This window comes from Hyposmocoma kahamanoa, unplaced genomic scaffold (genome assembly GCF_003589595.1).
Source record: "Hyposmocoma kahamanoa isolate Upper Pololo Valley unplaced genomic scaffold, ASM358959v1 102, whole genome shotgun sequence".
Lineage (NCBI taxonomy): Eukaryota > Metazoa > Arthropoda > Insecta > Lepidoptera > Cosmopterigidae > Hyposmocoma > Hyposmocoma kahamanoa.
Genome location: NW_020653337.1, coordinates 14,046,839 through 14,074,412, shown reverse-complemented (window position 1 = coordinate 14,074,412; position 27,574 = coordinate 14,046,839). Strand labels below are relative to the sequence as shown.

General features: G+C 35.4%; 1 protein-coding gene across 1 annotated transcript in view; it reads left to right on the top strand.

Annotated features, from left to right (window-relative positions):
* The first annotated feature begins 3,175 nt into the window (after positions 1–3,175).
* LOC113236248 (zinc transporter ZIP10) overlaps positions 3,176–27,574 on the top strand; it is a 30,598-nt gene continuing 6,199 nt past the window's right edge. The window contains exons 1-2 of the mRNA XM_026472256.1: positions 3,176–3,769; positions 23,029–23,173. Coding sequence (XP_026328041.1) covers positions 3,410–3,769; positions 23,029–23,173 — 505 coding nt within the window. The 5' untranslated portion in view covers positions 3,176–3,409. The remainder of the gene's footprint in view (positions 3,770–23,028; positions 23,174–27,574) is intronic.

Here is a 27,574-nt window from a genome sequence, read left to right as displayed (position 1 = left end):
GGAGTATATGGAAAAGGCATTTAAAGCAATATCTTCGAGAACTAGCGTAGCTGACTTTTACGTGCACACATTTGTTACCAAATACGCATAAGGTTTTGCTACACGCAAATATTAATTGATATTAGCTACGCAGGCGTGTGCGAATACGTGGCTACATGCTACAATCACAATATTATTGATTTATTATACTGTCATCGTACTTTCATTAACCTACTAGATTTCAAGTCAATCCGATCACTGGGAGGGTTGAATATTAAAACACAGTCATCATAAAAATCTTTATTCTCTCTGAAATATGATATATTTGTTCAAGAATTACCTCTTTCTGAACTGATTTAATATGACAACACCTATAGCGTCGACGAGCTTGTCGAGAAAATACTATATACTATATATATATAATAAAGATACTTATTTCCGAAGGCGAAGAAGTGAATAATTTGTTTCATGAAAACTTGATGAAAAATAACTGACAATGCTTAATGCAACCAATTAATAACAATATGCATTGGTTGTTAGCCATCGCAACAATTTCTTCAATTGATTTCAATGCTGTTTCCATATACTCCGTGGTTAATCCTAATTATAGCAAGTATAAAGCAACGCCTAGTTCAATATTCCGCTAGTTATGAAACATAATGTCGATATCATTTAAGTCACATCCCTATCTGTAGATTGTCAATTTTTTACTTTTGTTCCAAGAAGTATATGTTCGTAGGATTTTAGCTTTTACGTGACTAGTAATAATAAAACCTTTTTAGATCCAAATAAGTTTCAATTTTTTTACCAAAAGTTTTTTATTATTGTCTATTTTCGTTTGATAATTTATAACCAATCAACATTATGTTATCTTAGTACCAATGTAAGAGTACGTTTTCAAATGTGTGCGTGTGGCGACACCGGTTTTGATACAAATGTTGCTTGATGCCATTTCCATTCTTTTCTTTCTTCCGTACGTACCAATACTTACCAAGTCACTGACGTGAAGATATTAAAGTTGTACAGAATAGCTACAGCTTTCGTCCTCAAGTTCCAAATAACTCCTTTTGTTATTCTATTACTACTGAACTTTTGGTAAATATTTTCAACTTTATGATTATGAGTTGTACGAATGAATGACGACGTAGTAGGAAACGACGCGTGCGCACCGTTCACGCGTGAACAATAAATCGTGTCATACACGTGGTTAGAATAGTAAATAGTGATAACGTTTCACTGCAAAAATATAAACATAATTGTGTTTCAAATGAAGACTACAAAATTTGCAACGTATGTATACATTGTATTATTACGACACGACAGCTTACAAGTGAGACAGGCAGAACTAACGAATCTGCATTCAATATGATTCCCACACAAATTCTTAGCAGTTTTACCTGTATACTTTCAGACCATAATACCTACCTGCATTTGCCACCTGGCATGACTTTTAAACATATACAAAAGCCAATGCCCATGCCTGCTACTGGCACATAACCGTGCTAAGTGCAGGCATTGATTTTTTGACCTAATCTGTTTGAGACATGTCTGTCATGGTTAGGGTTACTATTATGAAATGTGAATAGTCAGGACAAAAAACCTTAGATATGCAAGAAAGTCCGAACTTTTTAAAAACAAAATGAGCGGGAAATATTTAAAAACATGTTGACACTGAAAAATTCCAGAAGAAGAGTTGAAGCACTCGAAATGTTGTCAAAATTCTCTCAAAGACAAAGAGTCGGTGACATATATCACTCTGGCATTTCATACCGTAAAACAGCTATGCTGATGAAACTAAAGGAACATGGAACTTGTCAACTTATGTCTCAGGGTGACGGGCGCAGTGGCAATGCACTTCAATTATAAATAAAGTATAAAACAAAGTTAGCGTAGTGTTCATAGGAGGTATCGATATAGAGAAATTTGTTAGACCTGCTGTTTGATTTCATAGCTCAATTGGGAAAGCAATAGCCCCGGTCTGGCAAACTGTCGCTGATCTAGCCAGATTGAAGCCGAATCTCTGTGTTTGTTCCTCAGATTACAAATTGTTTTGTAATCTGAGAATCTTTGCGATTTAAAGCTATGAGTGGCACTGCAACTATTATGGGCAGGTGTGTCGCTTACCACCAGATGCACGATGTGTTCGTCCGGTCACTTGGTGTCATAACAAAAATAAGGAAAACATCATCAACAAAAATACAAATCGATGAATTGTCTGGCAGTCTCATAAGAACTAATACGAATTCGAATATTACCAGTTGTATTCCTTGTGCTCGGACGATAAAAAAATTATTCCAACAAAATAATGATTTTTTTCATGCTCCACAAATTATAGGTTATAAAGTTTTTAAAAGTTTCTGTATTGCAAGACTACCAGAGCTACTGCGCATTTGCGAATATGTTTTTGCCATTCAAGCTCAAAATACTAGTATGGACAGTACTTTAGTAAGTATATGTATAACTTTATTTTATATTAACATTTTATGCATTTTTTTGTTTCAATCAAAATTTGAGCCATCATGTGCGAATGCGTTAGGTTTGGAAATAAAATATTTTGACAATTCTTCAATCTTTTTTGTTTTTGAAAATTATTACCCTAATCGAAGGTCAAAACGCTGGATAAGTCCGAACAAATCCGGAGGAATGGCAACTCTAGTTGTGGTCACCTTTCTCGTTCACATTGTCAAGTATCACCCGTTCTCGTGCAAGCAAATATTCGTACAAACGGAAGGTGATTACAACAAAAGTAACACAATTTATCCCATTAGCTGACCCATTCACTATTTTAAAACTATTGTTTAAAAACATAATAGTGTCTTTTCTACAAAATCAAAACAAATCATTGTTGAGTATAGACACAGGTTGCCGTCGTTACGGCGTTTTTGAAATACAAACATTACTCCACTAGTTTCTTGTAATACAAACAATTAATACAAAGATGGAACACAAAGAAAAATTCCTTCAACCTAATAGGACCCAAACCTGCGTCTTTGGCCCCGTTTTGGTTCTGATCTGTTCGATCTTTGTATTAATAATTGGAACATTCTAATTAAACTTTTTTAATATATACACAAAGTATCTAAAATGTTGGTTTTGGTAAAAAGCGAAGCTTGATCATAAATCTTTATTGCGGGGAAGAGGTTCAAATATAAATTTAGATAAGAATACTGTTCAATATTACTTCCAGGTGTATCATTTCCTTGATCCCTCGACAACGCCAGTGTGAATGATTGTCACGCTTGCGTCTCGGCTGCTCCGTAAATACTGCATATTATCAGTAACGGTGTTAGAATCGGCCTTAGAGCCGGAGACACCAGCCGCTAGCCGCCAGCAAAGCCGCGAGCGCCAGGTGAAAGTCAGACGCACACCTCGTTTTGAGAGACAAGCACGCCTGTATCGATGATTTCGTATTCTATCTGTGACTTTGTAAATGATAAACGCTAATAAACAAACAAAAGTGTTCGGTTTGCCGATGTGCGATCGTGCTGCTACGACGACGACAACAGCGCGTCACAGTCGCGATCAACGGAGCGCATTCGAAGCTGATCGCCTGATAGTGTCGTGCGGAGGCGCGGGACCGCCGGCAGCGCGGGCGCACTGGCGCTTCCACTCAGTCGCGACCATGTTGACATCGTGCGCCGTCGTAGTCCTAGTGGCAGCGCTCGCCACCATCGCCAGCGGCGACATCGTGCCACCGAAAACGATAAACACGTGGTGTTTACCTGCCGAACAATTCTACATAGACAAGATATTCGACAAGTACGGAGATAAAGGAGTCATCACGTTTGAGGTGAGTGCTTAGTTTTTATTTTATACCCAAAAATAAAACTCTCCAAAAAGTGCACATTTGCAAAGTGTAATTATCAACAGTTGAGTTTAAAGTCTTTAAATACCCAAGTGTACAAAATATGACATTGGATAACAAGAATACGACACCGACCACTCGATGACCAAACGAAAGTTTACTTTCTAATTTTACAGTGAGAACATTTCAATTATTAATTATAATTCGTTATGCGCTCTTATATTGACATAAAATATTTATCGAATATAAATTATTTATCTGCTTATTTTAATTACTTACCAAGTTTCCCTTCCAACGTTTTCTGGTTATTTGTTAAGCTCCTATTGGACAACTTTTCTTGTTTCGTAAATTGAAGTTCATCGAACTAATAGTGCATTTCCCAACTTACTTACATATCAAGACGCTTCCTTATCTAAATCGAAAAATACCTGCTTATCGATGTTTGGATAAATATCGTTATAGCCACCAATTCTCTGATTGTAAACGTGTATTTAGTTCATTTTCGGCTGAGTAGTTACGCTAAGAATCTAATTTCATATTATAATATGGTCACTTTTCAGTAATAGAAATGTAAGAATAATAGTAATGTCATACTATTGTGTGAGGTTTTTATATATATAATTTTTCATTGTCACTGAAACCATCGCTTGTTTTAAAGTAGGTAAGCCCTATTATACTAACGTGGGAGAACTTGTGCCGTTTGGTCTATAGTAAGTACATCAATGAACCGTACTATTGTACAATTGCATTAGACACGTTCGTTTTGTAACAATGTATTAAAATACTTCACAATTTGCCTGCGATGTACCTACGCCGTTTGTAGCTATATGTAGTTATCCGGAACGAATCACTAGAACTCAGTATAGTTAAACCGGAAGTTGCGGATTCGAGTCCCGAGCGGCGACAAATTTGTAAAGTGGACCTCGCTCGACTGGCTCGGTTTGATTAGATAACTACTTTCGTAGTAGTACCCGAGAAGTTACTTCTCGCCTATACGCACACTTGTTTTCTGGAAACGATAGTGACATAGTATAGGTAGAATGTAACCTCCCCGTGTGATGTAATTTTTAATGAATACTTCCACTGACAATGAAAACTTTAATAAATCAGAACCTGGAGGCGGTCTTTGTAATTGTATTTGTAATTTGTTAACTGCCTCCGTGGCCGAACGGTTACCACGCTGGTCTGCCACGCAGAGGTTCCGGGTTCGATTTTCGGGCTCGGAAAATGCGTTAGTTGAATCAGTAGCATGCTTGCAAGGTTGTCAACACATTAGACTGCGACATATTATTAGCACGATGTGTAATCAGGCTAGCTAAAGCGTCAAAAGGTTCTGAAGTATAATCATGCTATGTAACGATGCAAAAATTCTTTGGCCAAAGCAAAGGGTCCCCTTCCGCCAGTACCGCTTCATTTGGGTAATACACCGACAAAACTTAAAACCCCCTAAATTTACACATATATCGTTTATTTCAACTGCCTCCGTGGCCGAATACGGGCCGAGACAAATATTTGTATGGCCTACATTTATTTCTCTCGTGAGTTTGGGTAATTTGTAGTGGTCCATTTGTGTGTCCATGACATCCACGATACAGAGTTTGATGTGACAGTGTGTGTGTGTGCGATATTTATTTATTTATTATTTATTTCGTCTGAACGTAACATGTACTGGTAACAGGATTCAGGAAACATTAATGAGACTGCACAAACACATTACCGCCTTCTGTTTGCGAAATCTTTTATGATCATAAATAACTTGACAACCTGTCAAGTTAACAATGCTATACCTACAAGTATGTTAGTCGATATGCAAAGTGCCGCTTTGTTCCAGTTATGTGAGATTTCGTTGACTACGCTACCAGAAAGTACAAAAAGATCATTTATCAATGAAGTTTACTGTTCTTTTTCTTGTCCAATCAACGTGTAAACTGTCTCCAATTGAGTCATATTTTACATACGTAATAAATACTTACGCATAACGTACAAAAATAAGATCAAGATTAGTGTTCTGCAGTTAAACTCAAATGCTTTTAGCCAATGATTCTTGCTGCTGATTAATCGATGGATACTTAGATAAGCTGATAATTAAACCTAACGCTCTGACTACGTAAATATGTTGTCTAGGGAATTGTTGTTCTGACAAAAACATTCAAGAATCTATCTATAAAGCCGCGTGTTTCTTGGAATCATTTCAAATCGTACTGAAGTTGCTAAAAATTTGAATGAAATAAATTTATTATAAGTTACACTCCATAAACTCTTCAAAGAGATATGAGATATCAACTCATATTTAACTGTTGTGGTGGACCCAGTAATGCAGGATTTCTTAACCTGTGGTCCATGGACGCCGTCTAATGAATGCCGGGGGTCCATGGCGAACCTACCAAACATAATGCATTAATATAAAAATTGGTAAACAATATGTTGTGAGTAAATGGATACTGTACGCGAGTCTTTTCGGAAAGGCCCTGGGTGTTTTCAAATTTTGAGAGAGGTCCATGACTAGAAAAACGTTGTGAAACCCTACAGTGGAATGTAAAAGTACGGTTTACAGAATACACTGCGATCTACCGATTTTATTCGAGTTGAATAATAACCTCGGTACAGAGTACTAAAAAAACTGACCTGAAAAGTCATTCATCCAATAGTTTCCCAAGAGTCGTCAAAAATTTAATAGCTGCAAAGCTCCTTGTGAAGTTCGTCCCAGAAGTACTGCCACCTTACCTATTTCTGCCGTCAAGCATTAATGTGAGCGTTCCGGTTTTGAAGGGGTGCTGCTGAAATTACAGACACATGCGACTTGGCAACTTATGTCTCAGGGTGACAGGCGCCGTGGCAGTGCCCCTCAGATCTTTACGATTTAAAGCTCCAAGTGGCACTGCAATAGTTATGGACAGGCGTGTCGCTTAACACCAGGCGCATGACTTGTTCGTCCTGTCACTTGATATTATAAAAAAAACAAAATTTATACGAATTTTCAAAGTCGTAGAACTTAAATTGTTTGCTACAGGTGCAGTATTATCCTTTTCAATCAGACTATTATACCTGCGTAGGCGTAGTTCAATGTAATGTGCGTATTTAACGAATACGAACATATGTGTGCCAATCATTTATACCTACAAAACAACATGTAGTTTTGTATCTTTTATTTCTATATTAGCTGCCAAGTCCATTATGACCGCGAAAATTATGCTAAATGGGTATTGTTCTCTGTACAGAAAAGATAAACACGTTCAGCTATAAGTCCACAGCTGTTTTATACGAATGGTACCAAACTACCTTATATATTTAGACATGAAATATCATTTTGAATTTTAGTATTAATTATAGCAGTTTTAACGCCTAATTATTATCTAGTCTTTATTCTATTCTATTCTATTCTTCACGAATGTCGAATTATTACTGGCTGTTTGAAAACAACGCCTGTCGGCATGCTGTATCCGTTGGCTGGTGTTGCCTCCGGACATCTGTAGATACGTAGCTAGCTCCATGAAACACTTAAAAAAAAGAGACACCCATTACACCATCACGTGCCGGTAATCCAGAGGCTAAAGAATCGCTATACCTTCATTAAAGAAGTATACCTGAGAGGACGGGGAGTTTAAGCTGACACGAATAAGTCTCTGGAAGGAGAGATACCCCATGGCATCACTCATCCCGCTGTCGCAATACCTCCCACCTGGGCATGATCTACCTTGGCAAATTTGGAAGTCCCTGAATAGGCTGCCCAAGTCGGCCGAAGCAAGGAGTGCATGCACGGGTAGTGTCTCTACCCAGACAATGGCACATCTTTTGCCCTGCCCTGCGTGTCCCTACACCTGCACACGCGAAGACCTGTACAACGCCACTGATAATGCTATCTCAGTCGCTAAGTACTGGTCCTCACAAATATAAACGTCAGAGTCGACACGCCAAGAAGAAGATCTAGTCTTTATTTAGTATGAATAAACAGACACTAAACTCAATAATATTTCATGAAATTACAATATACATTGTTATAATTATTATTTAGCAATTATAGAGATTTGATTATTATTTACACGGTACTTCGGAAGGTACAATTTCCCAGTTATTGTTACTGTTTATAAATACATCCCAACAATGTTCTATTTGTATTGAATTTTTAGTTTCTACTACAATCAGCAGCAGAGTTCAATGTACTTTGAGAACTACGATATCAATTGTATTCACAGGCTCAATTGACGTGTGTGAATGTTACTTAGGGGCTTTGGTTTCGGAAAATAAATAAGTAACATATTTGGAGTGGTCAAAGGTGCTCTGCCTGGGTTTCTTTTCAACATTTAAATAATTCAAAAACCATTTAAACCATATATTTATCACACATAACAATAGAAAATAAAACATATTACAAAACAGCAACAGTGCGTGGAAGGAACAGACTTAGTTTAGTTTCTCGTGGCTGTGTACCATGCGATACTGATTTTCAACCTGGCTTGGTTGACTTATTTGTTATTCTCTTTTCTCTTCTTAATCACTTCCTCACTGCTGAGGATCGTGACTCCACTTCATCCTGCCAATTATCTGTCTTCATCGTTTTCGCTCAGAAGCCTGATGGAGTACGGCGCTGACAGGTAACTCCATTTGTTCGGAAATCTGACCCGAACACCGTTTAGGACTTCCTGCCTCAATGTCTTTCCTTCCACCTTCGCAGTCACAATCAAACGCTCAAGCTATCAGCTTCTCTACGTGCATCATGACTAAAATAGCCTATCACATTAAAGACAGACGATGTGTATTCTCTATCTTGAGTTCCTCAAGTATAGAGACATTGGTGCGGCGAGTTCTCCACGGTATTCTTGTCTCCATATCTGTTCAGTTGAGTCATTGCTGTCTTTACATACCCAATTCGGTTTCGTATTTCTAGTCCACTGGTTATCATCTTTGGCCCACGTATAGAAATTGATCCACGGTGTCGTATCTTGCAGGAGGTTTTAGGTTTTGTTTTTCTGAACACAATCCAATTTAATTGCACCACATTGCCATGTTACGAAAAAGCTTATTACCTTGCACTCTGCGTTAAATATTTCTTCAGCGAATGTGCAGTGTAGGGTGTAGGCTTCCTCATTTACACACCATTCTTATTTGTGCGCCAATTTTTACAATTTGGGTTATTTGCATTAAGATTTTTCCGGTTATTTTCTCCTTCCATCCATCTAGCTTTCCATTAATTAATGAATACTTAAACTAATGCAATTAATTTACTTTCAATTAAGATATAACGTACCCTGCGTCATTTCAAAAATAACCTGACTTTTTCTTAATTTTGTTCTTAATGCAGATCGTCTTCACAAAGTCAGAAAATGTGTACGCGTCTATAATAAGATTCCTGTTTATAATAAATTATCCATTTACGACATTAAAACTACTCTGAAACAAAAACTACATTATAATATAAAAAAAATATTGTAAATAGATGAATCATGAAAAGCTATGGGTGTGACACGTTTGGTTCATTCATATTTTCAAATAACTATTGTAAATGGTAAGTGTGAACAAATAACCATTAAAAAAGAGATGAGTTCCTGACTCACACAGATGAATCTCACTTATGAATGAGTGTTTAACTAATAATTTGACTATTTCAAAAGTAATTTGTTTATCTGTGAAATAAATATATTATGAATCGCTATCAGAACAATATAATTTTATAAAATTTAATGCTCTTAGGTAACGCTTCACTTAATGTTTTCCGCTACATAAAAATTCTTAACTTTACCACCTTCACTAACGCGATTAAAATACCTTTGTTGTTACTATAGTGTAACAATTAATTTAATTCGGTCTGCTATAAGTAGAGTTTTGTTCACATCTCGCTAGCCTAACCTAATGAGAACGACCCCACCTAGAACTATATTGAACTTGCCTGGAAAAATATACAATATCCAGACGACTAGAACAGAAGTTACTACAAATTAAACTATGATTAAAACCCACCGTATACTACCTGTGTATTTTGGCGACCTTAAATACTTTTGCAATTGCCTTGGAAATCATTTTATTGATATTATGTAACTCGAGTAACGGAAATAAGCATAATAAACTCTTGTTTAATGCCATATGTTCACAAATGTTACAATAGATGTATGGTAAACTCGAACAGATTTACAAATAGCTAACTTTGTAAACTAATGTTTTTGTAGTAAGTACATACTTTCGAAAAGTGACAATACCTACATAATTACAGGCACTGTCAACTTATGACTCAGGGTGACGGGCGCATATCTATCGAAAATGAATTCGGGTTCAGACAATACAAATTTTATGTCATCTCTCGAGGTGTAACTGATGCGACTCAAATTTAATTATTTTTGACAAACAACCAGTTCTGGGATCACATGAAACTCGCATTGGGGTTCATTCGGGTTCCGTTGCAACTTTAAACCGAGCCCGAGTTCAGATGCTGCAAACTTCACAGTGGCAGTGCCCCTCAGATCGTTGTGATTTAAAACTCTGAGTGGTACTACAACTGTTATGGACAGGCGTGTCGCTTACCACCAGGCGTATGACTTGTTCGTCCCGTCACTTGATACCATAAAAAAGTGAGTTTCAGTTGCGAAGCGAGAAATCCGAAAAAAGTAGATCGTTCTCTATAGTAAACCCGGCCATCATAAAATGCGTACAAAGATATATAGTAAATAACTATGAAAATATTAATACAACAATTGTTGAATAATATTAGGTACATTCAAGAGCACAACAAGCTCCACAATTTGGCTTTCGACCGCACTTTTTATAATACCAAGTGACGAGACGAAAAAGTCGTGTGCTTGGTGTTAAGCAACACGCCTGTCCGTAAGCGTTCCAGTGCCATACAGAGTTTTAAATCGCAAAGATCTGATGGACACTGTCATTACGCCTGTCACTCTGAGGCATAAGTTGAAAAGTTCCATGTGCCTGTAATTTCACCAGCACTCTTACTCTTCAAAACCGCAACGCAATAATGCTCATAGCTGCTTGACGGCAGAAAAAGGTATGGTCGCAGTACTTCCCTGGACGAACTCTTCCACAAGGCACTCTGTATATATGTATCTACTAGGACCGTGCAAGGAACATAGAGTTGAGTTTAAATCTTGAATGTAAAGCTTAAGGTACTTCTCGACTCTGTCTTCTTGACGTTAGCAGCGGGAAGTAAATGTGATGTCTACTGACTATTTCCGTATAAAATAAATTTCGGGTTTACAATTATAAAAATAAAATTTAACTATTTCCTGAAAAGAAAATGTTATAGGAAGGTTTTTTTCCTAAGTGTTCGTATTAATAATTATAACATACTAGTGGAGATATTTCACAAAAAAATAATTGAATATCAATTCAATACAAATTTAAATACAGTTAATAGCGACATCTCTAGCCAGGGCTGCGCTGGTAGCTGTCAAGTTATCTAACTGGGTGACGAAATACTTTCATAGATTTCTCATATATGGCGCCACGGCTAAAAAGTCGTTGAAAAAACCAAATACAAAGATCCGATAAAAGAAGCACAGAAAAATTCATGAGGTCCGCTGGTTCATTTCGAGACTTAGTTGGCATAACGCCTGCCACGGTTTGCTGGAAGACGTCGGTTCGAATCCGACCGGATCGAAGGAATTTTCCTAAATGTTCGATCTTTGTATTAATAATTATAATAAACTGGTGGAGTAATTTCACAAAAAATAATTTTTAGAAATGTTATAGGTTTTAATAATGCGAGTTCAGAATTTCATACCTCTTCAAAAGTTTTGATACAACACACAAGTCTTCTCACGTAGTTAAAACAAGGGATATTTAAATTAAAATATGGTCAACACCATACGAACCTATATCTATAAAATTGCATGAATGATGTATGTTTGTTTGTCTCGTAAGCATTCCGTTATTATTCATTCTATGGCGATAAAACTTTTGTAAACTTGTGTGCCCACGCCCACAAAAGATTCTGGAGTGTTAGATCCCACTGCTGGGCACGGGTCTCCTCTTAAAAAAAAGTTTAGACTATATCTATACTTCCGAGAAGAAAGTTCGTAAAAGCCAATTTTATAAAATGAGAAATGATGAAATTTTTAAGCACTTTCAGTCTGTTTCATAAAAGCATTATTTTTTGCAAAAAAAGTTAAAAAAGTAAAGCTTTTACATTAACATAGTTATATAAATAAATGTTAAACTTGGTACGCGTTGCGTAAATTTGTTTTTTCACACAAACTAACGTTTCGGGCCTTTTGCAGTTCCCATGGTTATGAAAAGTTGTGTACAATCGCGAAAACTTAAAAACTCAATTTAAACTTTGTATTTTGTCTTTTACGCCATTTTATATCGAATAATCCGATTGCCATAAAAATTTCGTGAGTTATTGTAAACACGCTCGCAAAAGTTTCTGAAATATGAAGTCTCACTGCCGAGCACAGATCTCCTTAGGCTTTGTTCCCGGGAATTCCCAGTTCCGAAAACACCGGAAAATCCCGAAAATAAAAAACGAAAAATGACAATAATAGGAACACAACACCAGAAGTGAATCATCTTTTCAATAATTATCATGCAAAAGACATCAACGAGTGTTACTCCAAGAAGTGCATGAACGTAAATATTTCTTTTCTATATATTTTTTTCTAAATATTGCTCTTACGAGTTAGTTATCTTTAGTTTATTAAAAGGCTACGGTACTATTGTAGTATACAGGGTGATAAGAGAATCAATAACTATTTTATTGACACCCTATGATTAATAGACACGGTTACATGTATTTTTTTTTAATATAAAACACTCGACGCTCAGACATGCCAGCGCTAATGGCTCGAAAATGGCTCGAGGAATCGATTTTTACTTACTACTTTGAGGATACCACGTGATAGAAATTATTGGGAAATGTTAACAGAAAACAAATGGGGCATTTTTCATATTTTATTTTACTAATGGGTTATATTACTGAATGTAAAAATATAGACAGTGATTTTTTTATCAACCTGTATACTACAGTGTAAAAAGTCTAAAAAAAACTATGCAATAAATAAACTTAAAAAGGGTATTTTTTCGGATCAAACTGACATAGTCAGCCGTGACTACAGCTCGCTCCCGGGAATTCCAGGTTCCGGAAATACCGAGAAATCTCGATACTGGCGAGGTGCAATCGGTCCCGGTGCCGCGATTATAGAGTACCGGTACTCCCGGTTATAGCAAGGAGCTACCTACCTACTTAAGCTATGAGTAACATCGCCCGTTTTCAATTTCGTACGGACACACTGTCATTATGATGTTACTTATAACTTAACTACAATGTGATTTTAGAATAATATGTTATGTTAAATTTAATAGTAATTATCTTTCAAATAGATATTTTTAACAAAACAATTTAATTATATAATGAAGTTTTTCTTTATTATTTATGGTATTATTATTATGCGTAAATTACTGAATAGGTACAGATACCAACAGTTCAAGCTTTTGAAGAAGAAGAAGAAAGAAGTACCGGGAACACCGGGAGTACCGTTACTAAACCAATTCCAGCACTGGGAATGAAATTTTAGGATTCGGACCGGTTCTACAAGCCCTAGGTCTCCTCTATGGAGATAATTAAGGGCCTAAAGGATTAAAGCCATAAGAGAGAAGTTTAAATGACATTTACATTGTTACACAAGCGTCACATGGAGTGAGTTACGACAGTATTTGGTTGCATCTGCGATTTAGGTATGTATATATATAGTGTGTGCGTAAGACACCCACACCAGTTACCTGATCTCAAACAAGCTAATTCCCTGCACTATGAGTACCTAAACAACGAAATTCAACTCGACCTAGAAACCTACAATAGAACCACTTTTGAAAGCTTCACTTCTCAATTTATTCCTTTTGGGAATAGGACCCAGCGCCCACAGCACAAACAACAAGTACAGTAGAAGTGGTTAGTTAGCGTCCTACGCGTGCCAACTATAGGTCTCGAAAGACCTATCTAAGCTCTGTCCGCCATTTTCGCTTTATATGATATGGTGTGTCATTCTTTCGTGCAAATTCTCTAAAATCCTAGAAAAAGGCTTTATTGTGCTGTTTTGGACTGCAAAAATTATAGCCGCACCAAAAATATTACCCGTGGTAGTATTTCATATCATCGGAAAGTCTTTTTTTTAATAAATTTTGAATTTTCTGTCTATCGAAATATTTTTTTTGGTACTGGAAACGCAAGTAAAGCTTATACCCCTGCAATATGGTTGCTCCTTTTTGGAGAACTAAATTAATTACTCCAATTCGTCGTTCAGCTAGATGGCAGGACATTGATTGAAATTTCAATGTAATATCAAAACGTCGTAACTTGAATAATAGATACTGATGGTGTTGAACTTTCAACGATATGCCAACAGGGTGTAAAGTTTAAACTATATTATCAATCCAGAATTTGTTATTTCTTTTTACATTTGAAACTACGATCAATATTAAGATTTTTTAGTGTTTCAAATTAAGAATGTGAAAATTTTGGCGATATCTGTTCTGATAATAATCAAGGCTTAAGGCACTTCCATTGTTGTACTTCTTCCGTGAAAGTTTCGAATGTCGAAAAGTATTTTTTGGGTAAATACCAGTAATTACAAAATGGTTTCAAAAACTTATGGGGCTACCACACATCTTCTGTTCGGTATATATATATATATATATCTTTATTATTATTTATACATATCTTTATTCTGTTCAGCATTACATAAAATTGGTATAATACATTTATTGGATGCGTATTTTTTACTTAATGTGTTAATTTTCAAAAGTAAAAAAATCAAGCGTATTTTCAGTTCGAGATTTTTAATTAATGAAATATTCTTTATTACATCTAAAATTATAGTGACAACACAAAACAGTAATTTAACATTCAAAATATTAAGTTAATGTGCAACAGGCGACCTTACTATTGTAATATACCTTTATATGAAAATAATAAACAAACTTCTACTTATTTGACGCTGTTCTGTCAATTTCGTATTTGTTACATGCTATTTAAAATTTAATGATTTTAAATTTAAATTCCTGAAAGAAATTGTTATCGATTTACTTTTGTCCCAATTACGTTTACGATGTAGGCTAATTTCTTTTTTTAACAAAAAGAGTGCTTTTCACTTCTATCTCACCTGATGGAAAGTGACGATGTATCATGCACACCTAAATAACACCTATTCACTCTTGCCTTGAAAAGGCCCAAGTTATAACGTTCAGGGAATAAATTTGCAGGCAGGGAGTTCTATTCCTTAGCTGAATCTACTACTATTATATAGTAGACTACTTAGTTAAAATATCATTTTATTAATTTTTTTCATTCATTTAATATTTATAACATAATATTAACTCCAAGTCGCTACAAAAACACAAAAACAACAACAAAAACAAAATAAACATTCTTAAGGCAAAATGGTATAGCGATCGCGTAGGCTTTGAAACTTGTGAGGTAGACGCAACGAAATTGGTTGCACTATATGTAAACCTACTGTCTTACTGTAAAATAATCTCAAAGTACCCTGACGTATTTGTTACGGAACACGAGAAAGAAAAATTTATTGAAATATCTCTAATAGCCATCAAATGAAACAAATTTTTCCGTAGTTGAATGTAGTAAAAAATGAAAAATTTGCATAAATTATATGTATATTTTCATCGAGCAAAGTTTAGTCAATCGTGTTTCGGGTCCCTTAATTTACTGCCTGTTTTCATTACCAATAAAAAAAAACAAGTCGAGTCCGTAGTTTTTAATATCGAAAAACCTACTTTTCGTGTGGTCCACATACGCCAAAACGTTTATTTTGGGTCTCATTTCACCTTAGTACATATTATAGAAGTGAACTAACATCACTGGTTCAAATATACTTTCTTACATTGACTCACCAGACATGCAATCGCGCTATCAGACAAATCAAGTTTATCAGATGCTTTGGATTCCATTAATAATTTAGTACATAATTTTACATGATTCTACTTATCCGCTACTGTGTGATACCAAAAACAATACATTTTCATTTGTTATCGTACCTCTGTATGTATGTATGGTATGGTAATACACTTCTGTTCTGATTTTAGTGTTAAAAATGATACAAACATAACATTTTGAAACTGAAACGCAATAACATACAGATACTGTACACATACTCTTGTAACATAAAACTTGTAACACACAACCGCACAGTTACTCGTAATAATATGGGCCTTTTTTCTTACACATTTTTTGTCATTATTGTTAATAAAATAATAATAATATATCTTTGAAATATCTAAGTATAACTGGACAACTTATTTAGTGTCATTTACAAAAGCGTTGCTAAATTTTTAGTATTTCCCGAAATTATATTAAATGTTTTCAACATTAGGGAAGAAATAAATCTTTTAAATACAACAGAGAACAGAAGGGGGTAAATGTTTGAACATTTGTTACATAATGACGAATTTGTGAGAATTGTAATTGAGGGGAAAATAGAAGGAAAAAAAGAGAGGAACACCAGGAATGGCGTACAGTGAGCAAATAAAGAACATCAAAATGAGCAGCTACAAAGAGGTCAAGCAGCTGTCTATGAACCGTGAGGAGTATAAACCGACACCGACAAGAGCCTGGTTCTTAAACAGGATGATGATGATTGAAATATGTATATTATCAGACCATAAACAAGTGACTTGAGGATCTCCTTATTCTGGAGGTTGTTGACTGCAAGTCTGCAGTTAATGTGTGCAGTAGTGATCAACTGCAAGCAGTCGAGAGTTCAACTGCAAGCGTTATCTGCAGTCGACGTGACCAATAGTCGGAGAATCAGAAGTACCAGTTACCATACTTAAAAGAATATAATCATTTTTTTTTATTTAAGATGTTTCAGATACGTATAATATCAATTATACGTATCTGAAACATCTTGATTTTTAGAAGTGAACTAGTAACGGTAAAAGGTAATAATTACTTGATGGTTTATTCAACTCAATGGCAAAACAAAAATACGACTGGTGAAACTTTTCTCGACATTTATACAATAATTCTCAATTTTTTTTTTATAGTGACACCATTGTTTACATTTTTGTATAGACGGGAATTACGGAAGTGAATTTGTTGACAAATTTAAATTCAGGATTACATTAGCATACTCGAAACTGACTGCATGCTGTTGTACCTAGAAGCAGACCAAATACTAACAGTAGAGCTCGTTATGAAAATAGTGCGTCTAGGAAAGTACTGATACCTTACCTGTGCGTCTAGGAAAGTACCGATACCTTACTATTTATGCCGCCACACAGTAATGTGAGTTCCGGTTTTAAGGGGTAAGGGTTCTGGTAAAATTACAGGCATACTTAATAACTTGTGTCTCAGGGTGCGTAATGGCAGTGCCCCTCAAGATCTTTGCGACTTAAAGCGTTGAGTGTCTCCGCAACTGTTATGGATAGGCGTGTCGTTTACCACCAAGTAAGCGTCATACCTTCAACATGTTAGGATTAGGGAAGACATAAATCTTTTAAATCAATAGATAACAGAAGGGGTAAATGTTTGGACATTTGTTACATAATGACGAATTTGTGAGAATTGTAAATGAGAGGAAAATAGAAGGAGAAAAAGGAGGAAGACCAAGAATAGCGTACAGTGAGCAAATAAAGAAGAACATCAAAATGAGCAGCTATAAAGAGGTCAAGCAGCTGTCCATGAACCGTGAGGAGTATAGGAGACTACACCGACAAGCCTGGTTCTTAAACAGGATTATGATGATTGAAATATGTATATTATCAGACCATAAACAAGTGACTTGAGGACCTCCTTGTTCTGATTGATAATTATAACAGTTGCCACCGTGTTCGTTCCTTCACTTGGTATCATAAAAAGTAAACCTGAAAAGTTGACGCGTGTGATTGTTTGTGTGCGTAGGTTGATACCTCCTCATACGAAACGCCAATTTATAATTTATATTAATTATTTTAAATTATTGGCCGAATGCGGATTGAGGGTATGTATTGAGACTATGTCCTTATTATCACAAACTTAATCTTTTGAATCAGTCAAGTTAGCATACTGTACGATCGAATGCTAAAAAGTACCTATTGTACCTTCACATTGTTTGAAGCAGATGGTGCCTTAGCTGTGCAGTGTTTGTCACGTGATTGTCGGTTCTATTGTTGTTGGCTCTCGTTTCATTGTCATTTCGCACTTACATTCCTTTTGGATAACCTCCTATATGGCGAAAGCAAATCATTTTCTATTTTTGTCTTTTGCTAACTAAGTAAGTAATATGTTTTCAATTTCCATTCTTAAAATAAAAATAACATTAATAAAGGCGATTATAATTCGCACATTCATAACGCAGCTGCTCAGAAAAATAATAGAAAATAAAAAACTATTCCAAAATATAGAGATTGCTTAAAAGTGATTCAATAATTGTATTGACTCCACATTGGCATAAAATAGTCGATAAGAATTTGACGCATTCTGTATTTAACAGGTACCTATGTTTTATTTCCTGTGTTATTCTAGTTTTTCTTTTTAATTTATTGATGGGGTCAACAAACAGTTACACACTACAAATAGTAAATAGCTATAACTAGAAATAGTGACTAAACGAGTAACCAACACCGGTAAGCACTGATTCCGTAAACAGTTTTCAAATTTTAGTAAATACTACTGCACTCTTAATTCAGTGGTGCCAACACTGAATCAGGAGTAGATTTACTAGTGTAATTGTGGAGGTATATACAGGTGTCCCTCCAATAGACACATCGATCAGTGAGAGCATTTACAACAATTAATATATATCATATTCTTTTTTTTTATGTACAAAATTTACCCAAGCCAATGCAACCTCTAGACAAACGTTCTGTACACACTCATACATATGTAGATAAATATTATATGTATAGATGTAGATAAATAGGGACTATAATCGCGATTTACACGAACCATCACCATCTACAATCCTATCTACAAATTTTTTTATTTATTTTTTTAAACGCATGCACTCATAGCTCACACTCAATTAATTATTTATTACGTATGTCCGAGAATTATGTACGCAAAGATACGAATAGGTGACCGGTATAAACACTAAGAGGCGCTTTTATTCGACACGAATTTCATCGCGCCCACCCCGCGCGGTCTCCGTGCGGTCGCCGAATAGAGATCGCGTTGCCGCCGCGCAGCGATCGCGTGCGTCTACTGTCATGGCAAAATACGCTCTACTTACTTAGCTTTTACGTTTTAACTTAAATGAGCGTCCGGAGCACGCGGGCGACGTTGGCTTGAATTTGGTCTACGCGGCGCCGGATTTATTCTTATTTATTAATTCAGAGGAATTTAAATGTTGTTAATGTACATGAAGGCGTGGTAACTAGACGGTAGCCGCGCGGCGGCCGCGCGAAAACTTTCTCCTCGTGTATCTGGGCGCTTATATTCATTGTACATGATACCGCTCCTCCGCTTGTTCATTTCCTTTATTTAATAACTCACCGATGTCAATTTTACGTAATTTTGAAATTAAATTTTAAGCATCAAGGCTCGATTTACATTGCCTACGGAATGGAATGGAGTCTTTGTAACCATAGCATAATGAACTCTATGTCATTTGCAACGTACAAAAGATACGAGTTAAAAAAGAGGTCGTGCTTCTTTCGCGAATTACACAATTGACGTACAGTCACTTTGCCATGTACAATTTTGTTACAAAAACTAGTTACCATTCCACTCTTCAGAATATTGAGACAAAATCGCTAATCTAAACGTGTTATCTACTTATTGTAAGAAGCTTGAAGAATTATAGCCGCGAAGACAATATGTCCTAAAACACGTGAACGTATTACATGCAACGGTGATCGGTATCCATCAACAAGGGAATTAAATCGTTTGATAACATTAAGACGCGTTGTTTACCTGCTAGGTCCACCTTGAGATTGTGCAATAAAATTTATTTAACATTTAATTCCTTATCGATTAGGAAGCTAGTTTAAGAGATAGTCACCTCAACGTATTTACTCGTATTGTTGCTTGTCGAATTACAAAATGATTTTATTACACATTATTATACATAGTATTATGAAAGTGTTTTGTTTATTTATTTTAAAAGTATATAGGAAACTTTGAAAATTTCAATTTTTGAGTATTTAAGTACAAGTTTGTAATAAACTTATTTTTATAAAAGCGAAACTACTAAATAAAAGGAATTTATGCAAAGACGCACTCTATTACGACTTAATAAGAGGAAGGGAAAGTTTGTTTACAAAGTTGTTAGTTTGATCAAGGAAAACTCGAGAACTTTCTAAATTATTTTATCACCTAATGTAAGAAAATACATACACGAATATAAAATATCGTTAAAAAATATGTTATCATCAAATAAGATTATTAAATAGATATAGTGTTACTTTAAATAAACAATTTATTTAGTCGTAGTAACGAATTAAATTTGATTTGAATTGTCCTGACTACCTACTTAGATATAAGGGATTATAATTATCTTTGGTGAAATCAAATTCGGTGGTAATAAACATTTAACTTTTTCAATGCAACCTTGATCTTGACTTTTTGCAATTCCATGCAATGACATTGATAAGCCAACGCCAACTAGTACCTATGTTTTTGTAATTAGATACTTAAATCTCGTGGGGATTTCCAATTATGTTCTCACCACATAAATTTCTACAAGATACGAGCCGTGTACTCGGTCTGCGGCGCGTGGTCGGCTAAGATTACGGCGTGTGCTTATGCTGTCGATGTAACATACCCGGAACTTCACCAGCCGATGGTTTTCTTTTTTTTTTATAATACCAAGTAACGGACCTGGTGTCCATAGCAGCTGCAGTGCCATTCAGAGCTTTAAATCGCAAAGATCTTATGGGCATTGCCCCTGCGCCCGTCACCCTGAGACGTAAGTTGACAAGTTCCATGTGCCTGTAATTTCACCAGCACCCTTACCCTTCTAAACCAGATCACAGTAACTGCTTGACGGCAGAAATCGGTAAGGTGGCAGTACTTTTTAAGTTGGTTCTGGTCTGGGTATTCTCAGAGTTATCCTTATTCTGTGATTATCTGTCTTATTATATGTATTTTTCCCGAAAATACTTCTGACCTATTTGGTATAACTTCCAAGAGAAAAGAATGCAAAGAAAGAAATTTTATTAATACATGGCGCTATTGTAGATACAATAGCGCCATGTATTAATAAATATTCGTTATATTGAAAAATACATATTCTTACATGTACAAATATTTTATTGACAATGAAAGGTAGGCAGTGACATAAACAAAAAGCAGCTGTCTTTTTGCCGGCTGTTGATATTTGTTTTAATTTTCCACATTCAGGTCACCTTGTATTTTTTGAAACGGTATAAATATTTTTTTTCCACCATACGAAAAGTATGCGTCATATTTCTGCCAGTGAGTAGGAACTTGTAGCTTTGCATATATAATAAGTACTTATATATTTATTTTAAAAATATTAGGACAATTGTTTTGATGTACAAAAACTTAGTTATGTATATCTAAACCATGCATGGTTAGCATAACCTACCGCTTCTAAAGCAGATGCCGTGAATTCGTATCCGGGCTGACACCTCTAAGTTTCTCGGAATTTGTATGCGAAATTGAATTAGAAATGTACCATCAGCTTTTCGGTGAAGGAAAAATATCGTGATGAAAACTGCACGTCGAAGAAGGTTCACAACCCTCTGAAAACGTGTGATGTCCCCAAACCGCATTGGGTTAGCGTGGCGGACTATGGCTTCTCCTGAAAGGAGACTCGTGCGCAGCAGTGGGATATAGAATTGTAGATATATGTATATACAAAATATATCTGTATACCAGAGATCAAAAAAATAAAAAATCTTAAATACTAAGAAATTTCTTCTCACTAGAAATAATGTGTATTGTGCTGAAAAACTAGATTATACAATTCCTAAATTACTGAGTGACTGACTGCGTGCATTCAATATTCGTATGTGGAAGGGAAATGTAAACAAAATAAAGAAAATACTTGAAAATAGAGCCAATCACTGTGCACGAAACACTCAGTGGTTTTTGAGGAACAGCTGCATGTATTTAACCTTTGTAAAATGTATACATTAAACAAAGAAAAAAAATACATTATTCCTTCAAGCTACTTACTTTTGCTACAATCTACCGTACTTGCTCGTTAAGCGTTCACATATTATATTAAAATTTCCAAAACAACAGTTGAAAAACTGGAGTACTGGAGAAAAAAATCTGCCTATGAATATAATACCCTCCGCCTAAGTTTTTTTTAAATATCTAGTGTGGGACGAACAAGTCGTGCATCTGATGGTATGCTACAGTCCTGTAGTCATGTAATAGTGAAGAAATAATAACAAAAATATTTTTAAATTTATTACCTAACAAATACAATTTGACGCCATTCAATGGTGGATATGCACTTTTTAACCCGTTCATGGGGAGTTAGCGTTTACTAATATTTAACTTTAAGTTAATTAATAGAATATAATAATCGGGGTACCCAGTATCGCTATATGGATCTCAAAAAACCAACTACAGAGTTTACAAAGCGATTTCTAAGTGCATTCTGTGTAGTTGTCGTCTAATTCTCCGCAGAGAAGTATCAACAATGTACTTACAAAATTCCATAATTTACATACATTGAACATTTATTTTTAAATCAACATAAACACTTGCACAAGAAATATACTGTCCATGAAAAAGTTAAACTAACGTATGTATGTGTATATTGACTCGATGATCACATAGCCACTTGACTTATAATACTTTCGTGCTAGAGCTTTTCTAGGAATAAATCTGTGGCTATAGTAAACAGGGGTACAAGTTCAAAAACCCAACTTTACAAGGAGACGCGATAAACAGCTTAATGTGATTTTAAGCGTTAAGTATTTTTCACGTTTCCTTGTAAAGTTGGCTTTTTGTACTTGTACCCCTTTTCACTAACTAGAGTCACAGAAATAATATCTACCAGATCAAAAGAAAAATATTTGTTTTCCATTGTACTCTCATCTAAACCATTAATTTACCATACACAACAATAGAAAACAGAACACATAACAATATCAACTGAACAGCAACTCTCCATACTATCTACATTATAAAGTACCTACCTATAATAAAATTTATTTCCAGATATAAAATACGTAGAGAATGGTCAGTATTCTCATACTATTTTATATTAAAGGCGCGTATCTCCTAGTTGCTAGTACCTGCCCATAGTCAGCCCTTACCAAGGACTTATATGTACTATTACAACAAACTAACAAAGCGTAGTACATTATATTTAAAATTTTTCCAGGGCTTCGAGCATTTGTTGGATAATTTGGGCCTCGGAGGACGTATATTCAATTCGCCGCATGACGTAGCCCTTCACCGCATCAACGGCTCCTTCAGACAACTGCATGACATTCAGCACCGACACAAGCGGTCACCAGTTTCAGGCAGTCAGTATCCCTTATTTAGCCAGCACTATTACATACATACTTACTATCACGCTTATCTCCTACTGGGGCAGGTAGACTGTATTAAAACTCCCATATACAAACGATTCCTCGTTTCGATATATCGTCATGATAATCGTATAGAGCCGTCGCTACCACTCTGGCTTTCAAGTTAATCGTTAATAACATAACCACGCATTATCGATTCATCGTTTCGACCCATCTGAAACGATGGATCGTGAAGACAAATCGTCCCGTATATGGGGGGCCTTTACTTTAACATCTATTCTGCCGCCCTTACAGCGTAACATTTTTAGCAAAATAGATTTACTAACAAATCTGAAATCAGCAAAAGAGATCTACAACCTCCTATAAGCGGGTTTTTTTAAATTTCTTACTTAGTTTCCCCTTCCCCTTTCCATCATCGGGGGACTAGACGTAAGCTGGGGTTCCATCCCTTTGTTGTGGATATTCCCAGGATTCGCGCGAAGCGTTTCGCTTCCGCATTTGTTTGTGACAAGCAAAATATTGCACTGAGCTAAATAATGATATTCTAGTCCGTTCTATTCTTTTCTACATATAGCCTAACATATAATGCAAGTGCGTGTAATTTTTTGCATAACTCACCGAAACTACATTGTGCATCATACAATTGTTTAAATAACGTAATGTCATGCAGTCCTTGTAATTATGTGTTTATGTTCTGTGGTGCGTTCAATTGAAACACGCCCACAGAATGGCGTATTCAGCATTCTAAAATCTTGACCCCTCCATTCTTTATATAACATATTATAGTGTTGTTGCTTTGCAGTGATAACTACAACATCACTCACATAGAAGACTCTACAATTATTTATAGGTTTGGAAAACGTCTATGATTTATGAACGCTGTATATCGTATTTTATTGTATAGATATTGAAAAGTGTCCATTCCCAGGCACATAATTCGCGGAATCTTACATTTTCAGTATTAAATGTCCCAAGCTTAAACAATGTTTCATTGCTCGAAAACTATTAAGCAAATAAGAAACTTAGGTAATTTTCGTAATCCTTGTTGAAAACTAGAATTTGTAAAACATGGGAGAAGTTTTTATTCGTTAATAATAACAATATTTTTGTATTCTAGTCAAAGTTAAAGTGAAATTTATGTCATATGTAAAATGTTTACACTTGAAAACATAATTTTTTTAACTACTCCTCGTTCACTGTGTCGACTTCCCTGAGAAGAACGAAAAAGAAACTCTAGGGATTGCTCTTTTCAAATAAACTTAAATGCTGTAGAATACACTTTGAATCATATATGAGTGCAATCTAGACTCATGTTGTCTTTCCATGCATCTTTATCTAACATGTAGTCTACAATTTTGTAACATGACTTTTCAATTAAAATACTTTTAATGTAAGTTTTGAATTACATTTAATAGATTTTATATACTAGATTATATAGAGTTAATATACTTAATAGATGCTCCGGAATCTTAATGTAAAAAGGTATACAGTTCCCCATAAAAGAATCGTTTACCTTACTTAAACGAAATCGTGGTACAATGGACCTCTTTAAGGATAATATATAGTAGGTGGATCTATTTATAGTTTGTGGCGGTGTTAGAAGTGTGTGCCTTAAAAAACAAAAAATAAAAACAAAATCGTGCTGCACTACAGTCACAAATACCACCACCAAAATTAAACCCGTCACGTGTTTCGCCTCTCTCCGAGGCATCCTTAGGGGTTGATTATACGACTCTCATTCGATGAATCTGTTCGATTGAAAGTCGCTTGTGTTTCAATTTTTTGCGAAGGGAGACTGGGAAAATTAACTGCATGAAAAAAGCATTCAATACAAACACAGCTATTTTGCATGATTTAACTTCCATTTTTATTAACATGGATTTCTGCAAAGTGACGTCTTGGGTATCCACTCCCGTTCACCGTCCGACATACGTCCGAAACCATAGTGTCAAATAAGTAATACCCGACCAAATAAAAAAAGACAATGTAAAGTATGAAGCTTCGTTCGCGTCATGCGTATTTTAAATTGGTCGAATATTACTTATTTGACAGGTATTATTTCGGACCGATGTGAGACGGTAAACGAGTCCCCCCTAAATCTATTAATTATAAATGAAATTGTATTTAAAACTTGCACAACACATGTTAGTTTTGCTATATTTACGGACATACACATACCGAATATCCGATAGCATTTTCTTTCCTTTTCATTCAGTATTCAATGCTTCGCACGTACTTGTTATAGATTTCGGTAGGTATACTCAATGGGTAGATATAATAAGTGACTCATAGTGCCTTTGTAAAAAGCACCTTGTAATCGTTGCCCTTGAAAACAGTTCATGAAAGGAGGAAACCATTTCGTATGGCTAGAATAAGAATTTGATTTTTTTTTATTAAATACTAGTGCGCATTTGACCTCCATCTCACGTAATGGAAAGTGACGATGAGGTTGACTATGGAGTATGCACACCTAAATGTTTATCCTTGAATGTTATATGTATGTATGTAAATGTAAGTGTTTAGTGTTTAGTTTAGTATTAGATTTGTTATCCAACGTCAAATTTGTCAGACGTGATACACTTTTAAACCCCTCAAGGGTTTCAGTGTCGTATAAACGAATGTAAAAATGTATATAAGTAAATAAATAAATAAATAAGAAAAAAAAAATGAAGTTGTCACTACAAAATCTCCAGGCTCTTAACCGACCTTCGCAGTAGTGACCATTGAGCTTGGTATCCACCAATACAAATATTCGTTATAAAAAAAGGAAGCCACATTTGAAAAGTATGTTCTTTACTCCGATACTGGACATTTGTCATGATAGAATTAGCATTAAAATAATCTGCATTGTAATTTATTTTACAACAACTTACATAGCAGTTTAGTGTTCTATGAAATAAAACATGTTTTGTGACATAAAGGGCGAAATAACTACTAAACGTCACGTTTAACACAAAATAACTACAAGTTTTCCAAATTACTGTCATTTATTACTATATAACTGTCATGCTTGCTTCACAAAATTTTTACAATGTTGGTAACACGTATATCAAATGTATTTGACGATATAACAAAATTTTCCATTATTTCAAAAAATTTATCCAATTAACTGAAAATCATTTTCTCGTGCTTTTTTATCACTATTATTCACAAACATGTGTCATGAGTTCTTGAGGCCAGTGCATTAATATTCAAAATGGTATATAAACGCAGAAATATTTCTTGACGCAAAAATCTACTCTACATGGGTTGGGTTAAGTTACATTAACATTAGTAGCAGTAGAGCAGAAGACTTTAAAAGTTTCTAACATTCCCCTAGAGTGTTGGAGACTTTTAAGAGTTCATCCAGGGAAGTTTGCCACCTTACCTATTTCTGCCGCCTAGCAGTAATGTCAGCCTTACTGTTTTCCGGTTTTGAAGGGCACAGATACTGTTATGGACAGCCGAGTAGCTTACCATCGGGCGGACGACTTATTCGTCCGCTACTTGACATTATAAAAACAAATCTGTCGCTCATAGACTGATGGACCCGAGGTGGCGGCGTACGTGTTCCACGCCTGCCTCTCAAGACTGCTGATGGGGAGACAAGAACTCTCCCCGGAAAGCGAGATGGGATTCAGCGTCCAATCGAACCACACACTGTCGGAGTTACGGAAGAATGCGAAAGCGTACCTGTAACTCCGACACTTGGTGAGGAGTAGAAACGCCGCCAGGTAGTTGTAACCAGAGCACAACGACAAAATAAGACGAACGCAAAACTCCACAGCAAAGTATTTCACTTGTGGCCCCCAGGGGCCACACTGCAAACGACAAAAAGCTGTAGCTATCTACAGCTAGGGCTAGAATCAAATTCCAAAGTGACTGGTTAGTCTTTACTTACATAAACTACAAGTATTTACTTAGTACTACATATAAAGTACATACGGTACGAACCCACCCTTATACAGAATTTTTGACTTACCTATATTCACTATTTATATTAGTGAGTATATTTGGATGTACATGGAGATTGTTGCCTTTGTTTTTGAAAAATACTAATAATAAAATAGCATTTTGTTGTATAGGTACACGTAGATTAAGTTATTTGTTTGTAATAATAATATATAGTTAAGTTGAAAAGATTTCTTTGCCATTTTTGCATGAGGTGTTTACCTGTGATTAGCTGTGTATTAAATTTAAAAACACGAATCAAGGTATATAGTAAATAAGTGTCAATGTAATAGCTGTTGGTAAACAAAATAAATAAAAAAACTGAATCACGATGCTAGGAGGAAATCATTGACTTACAATTATAGAGGAAGTCTAAATACTCGAATTTCGAACGCCGATTTCCAAGATAATGATTGTTGATATTAGGGGTTAAAGTATGAAATTGCCGTTTTATTGCAATAGGTT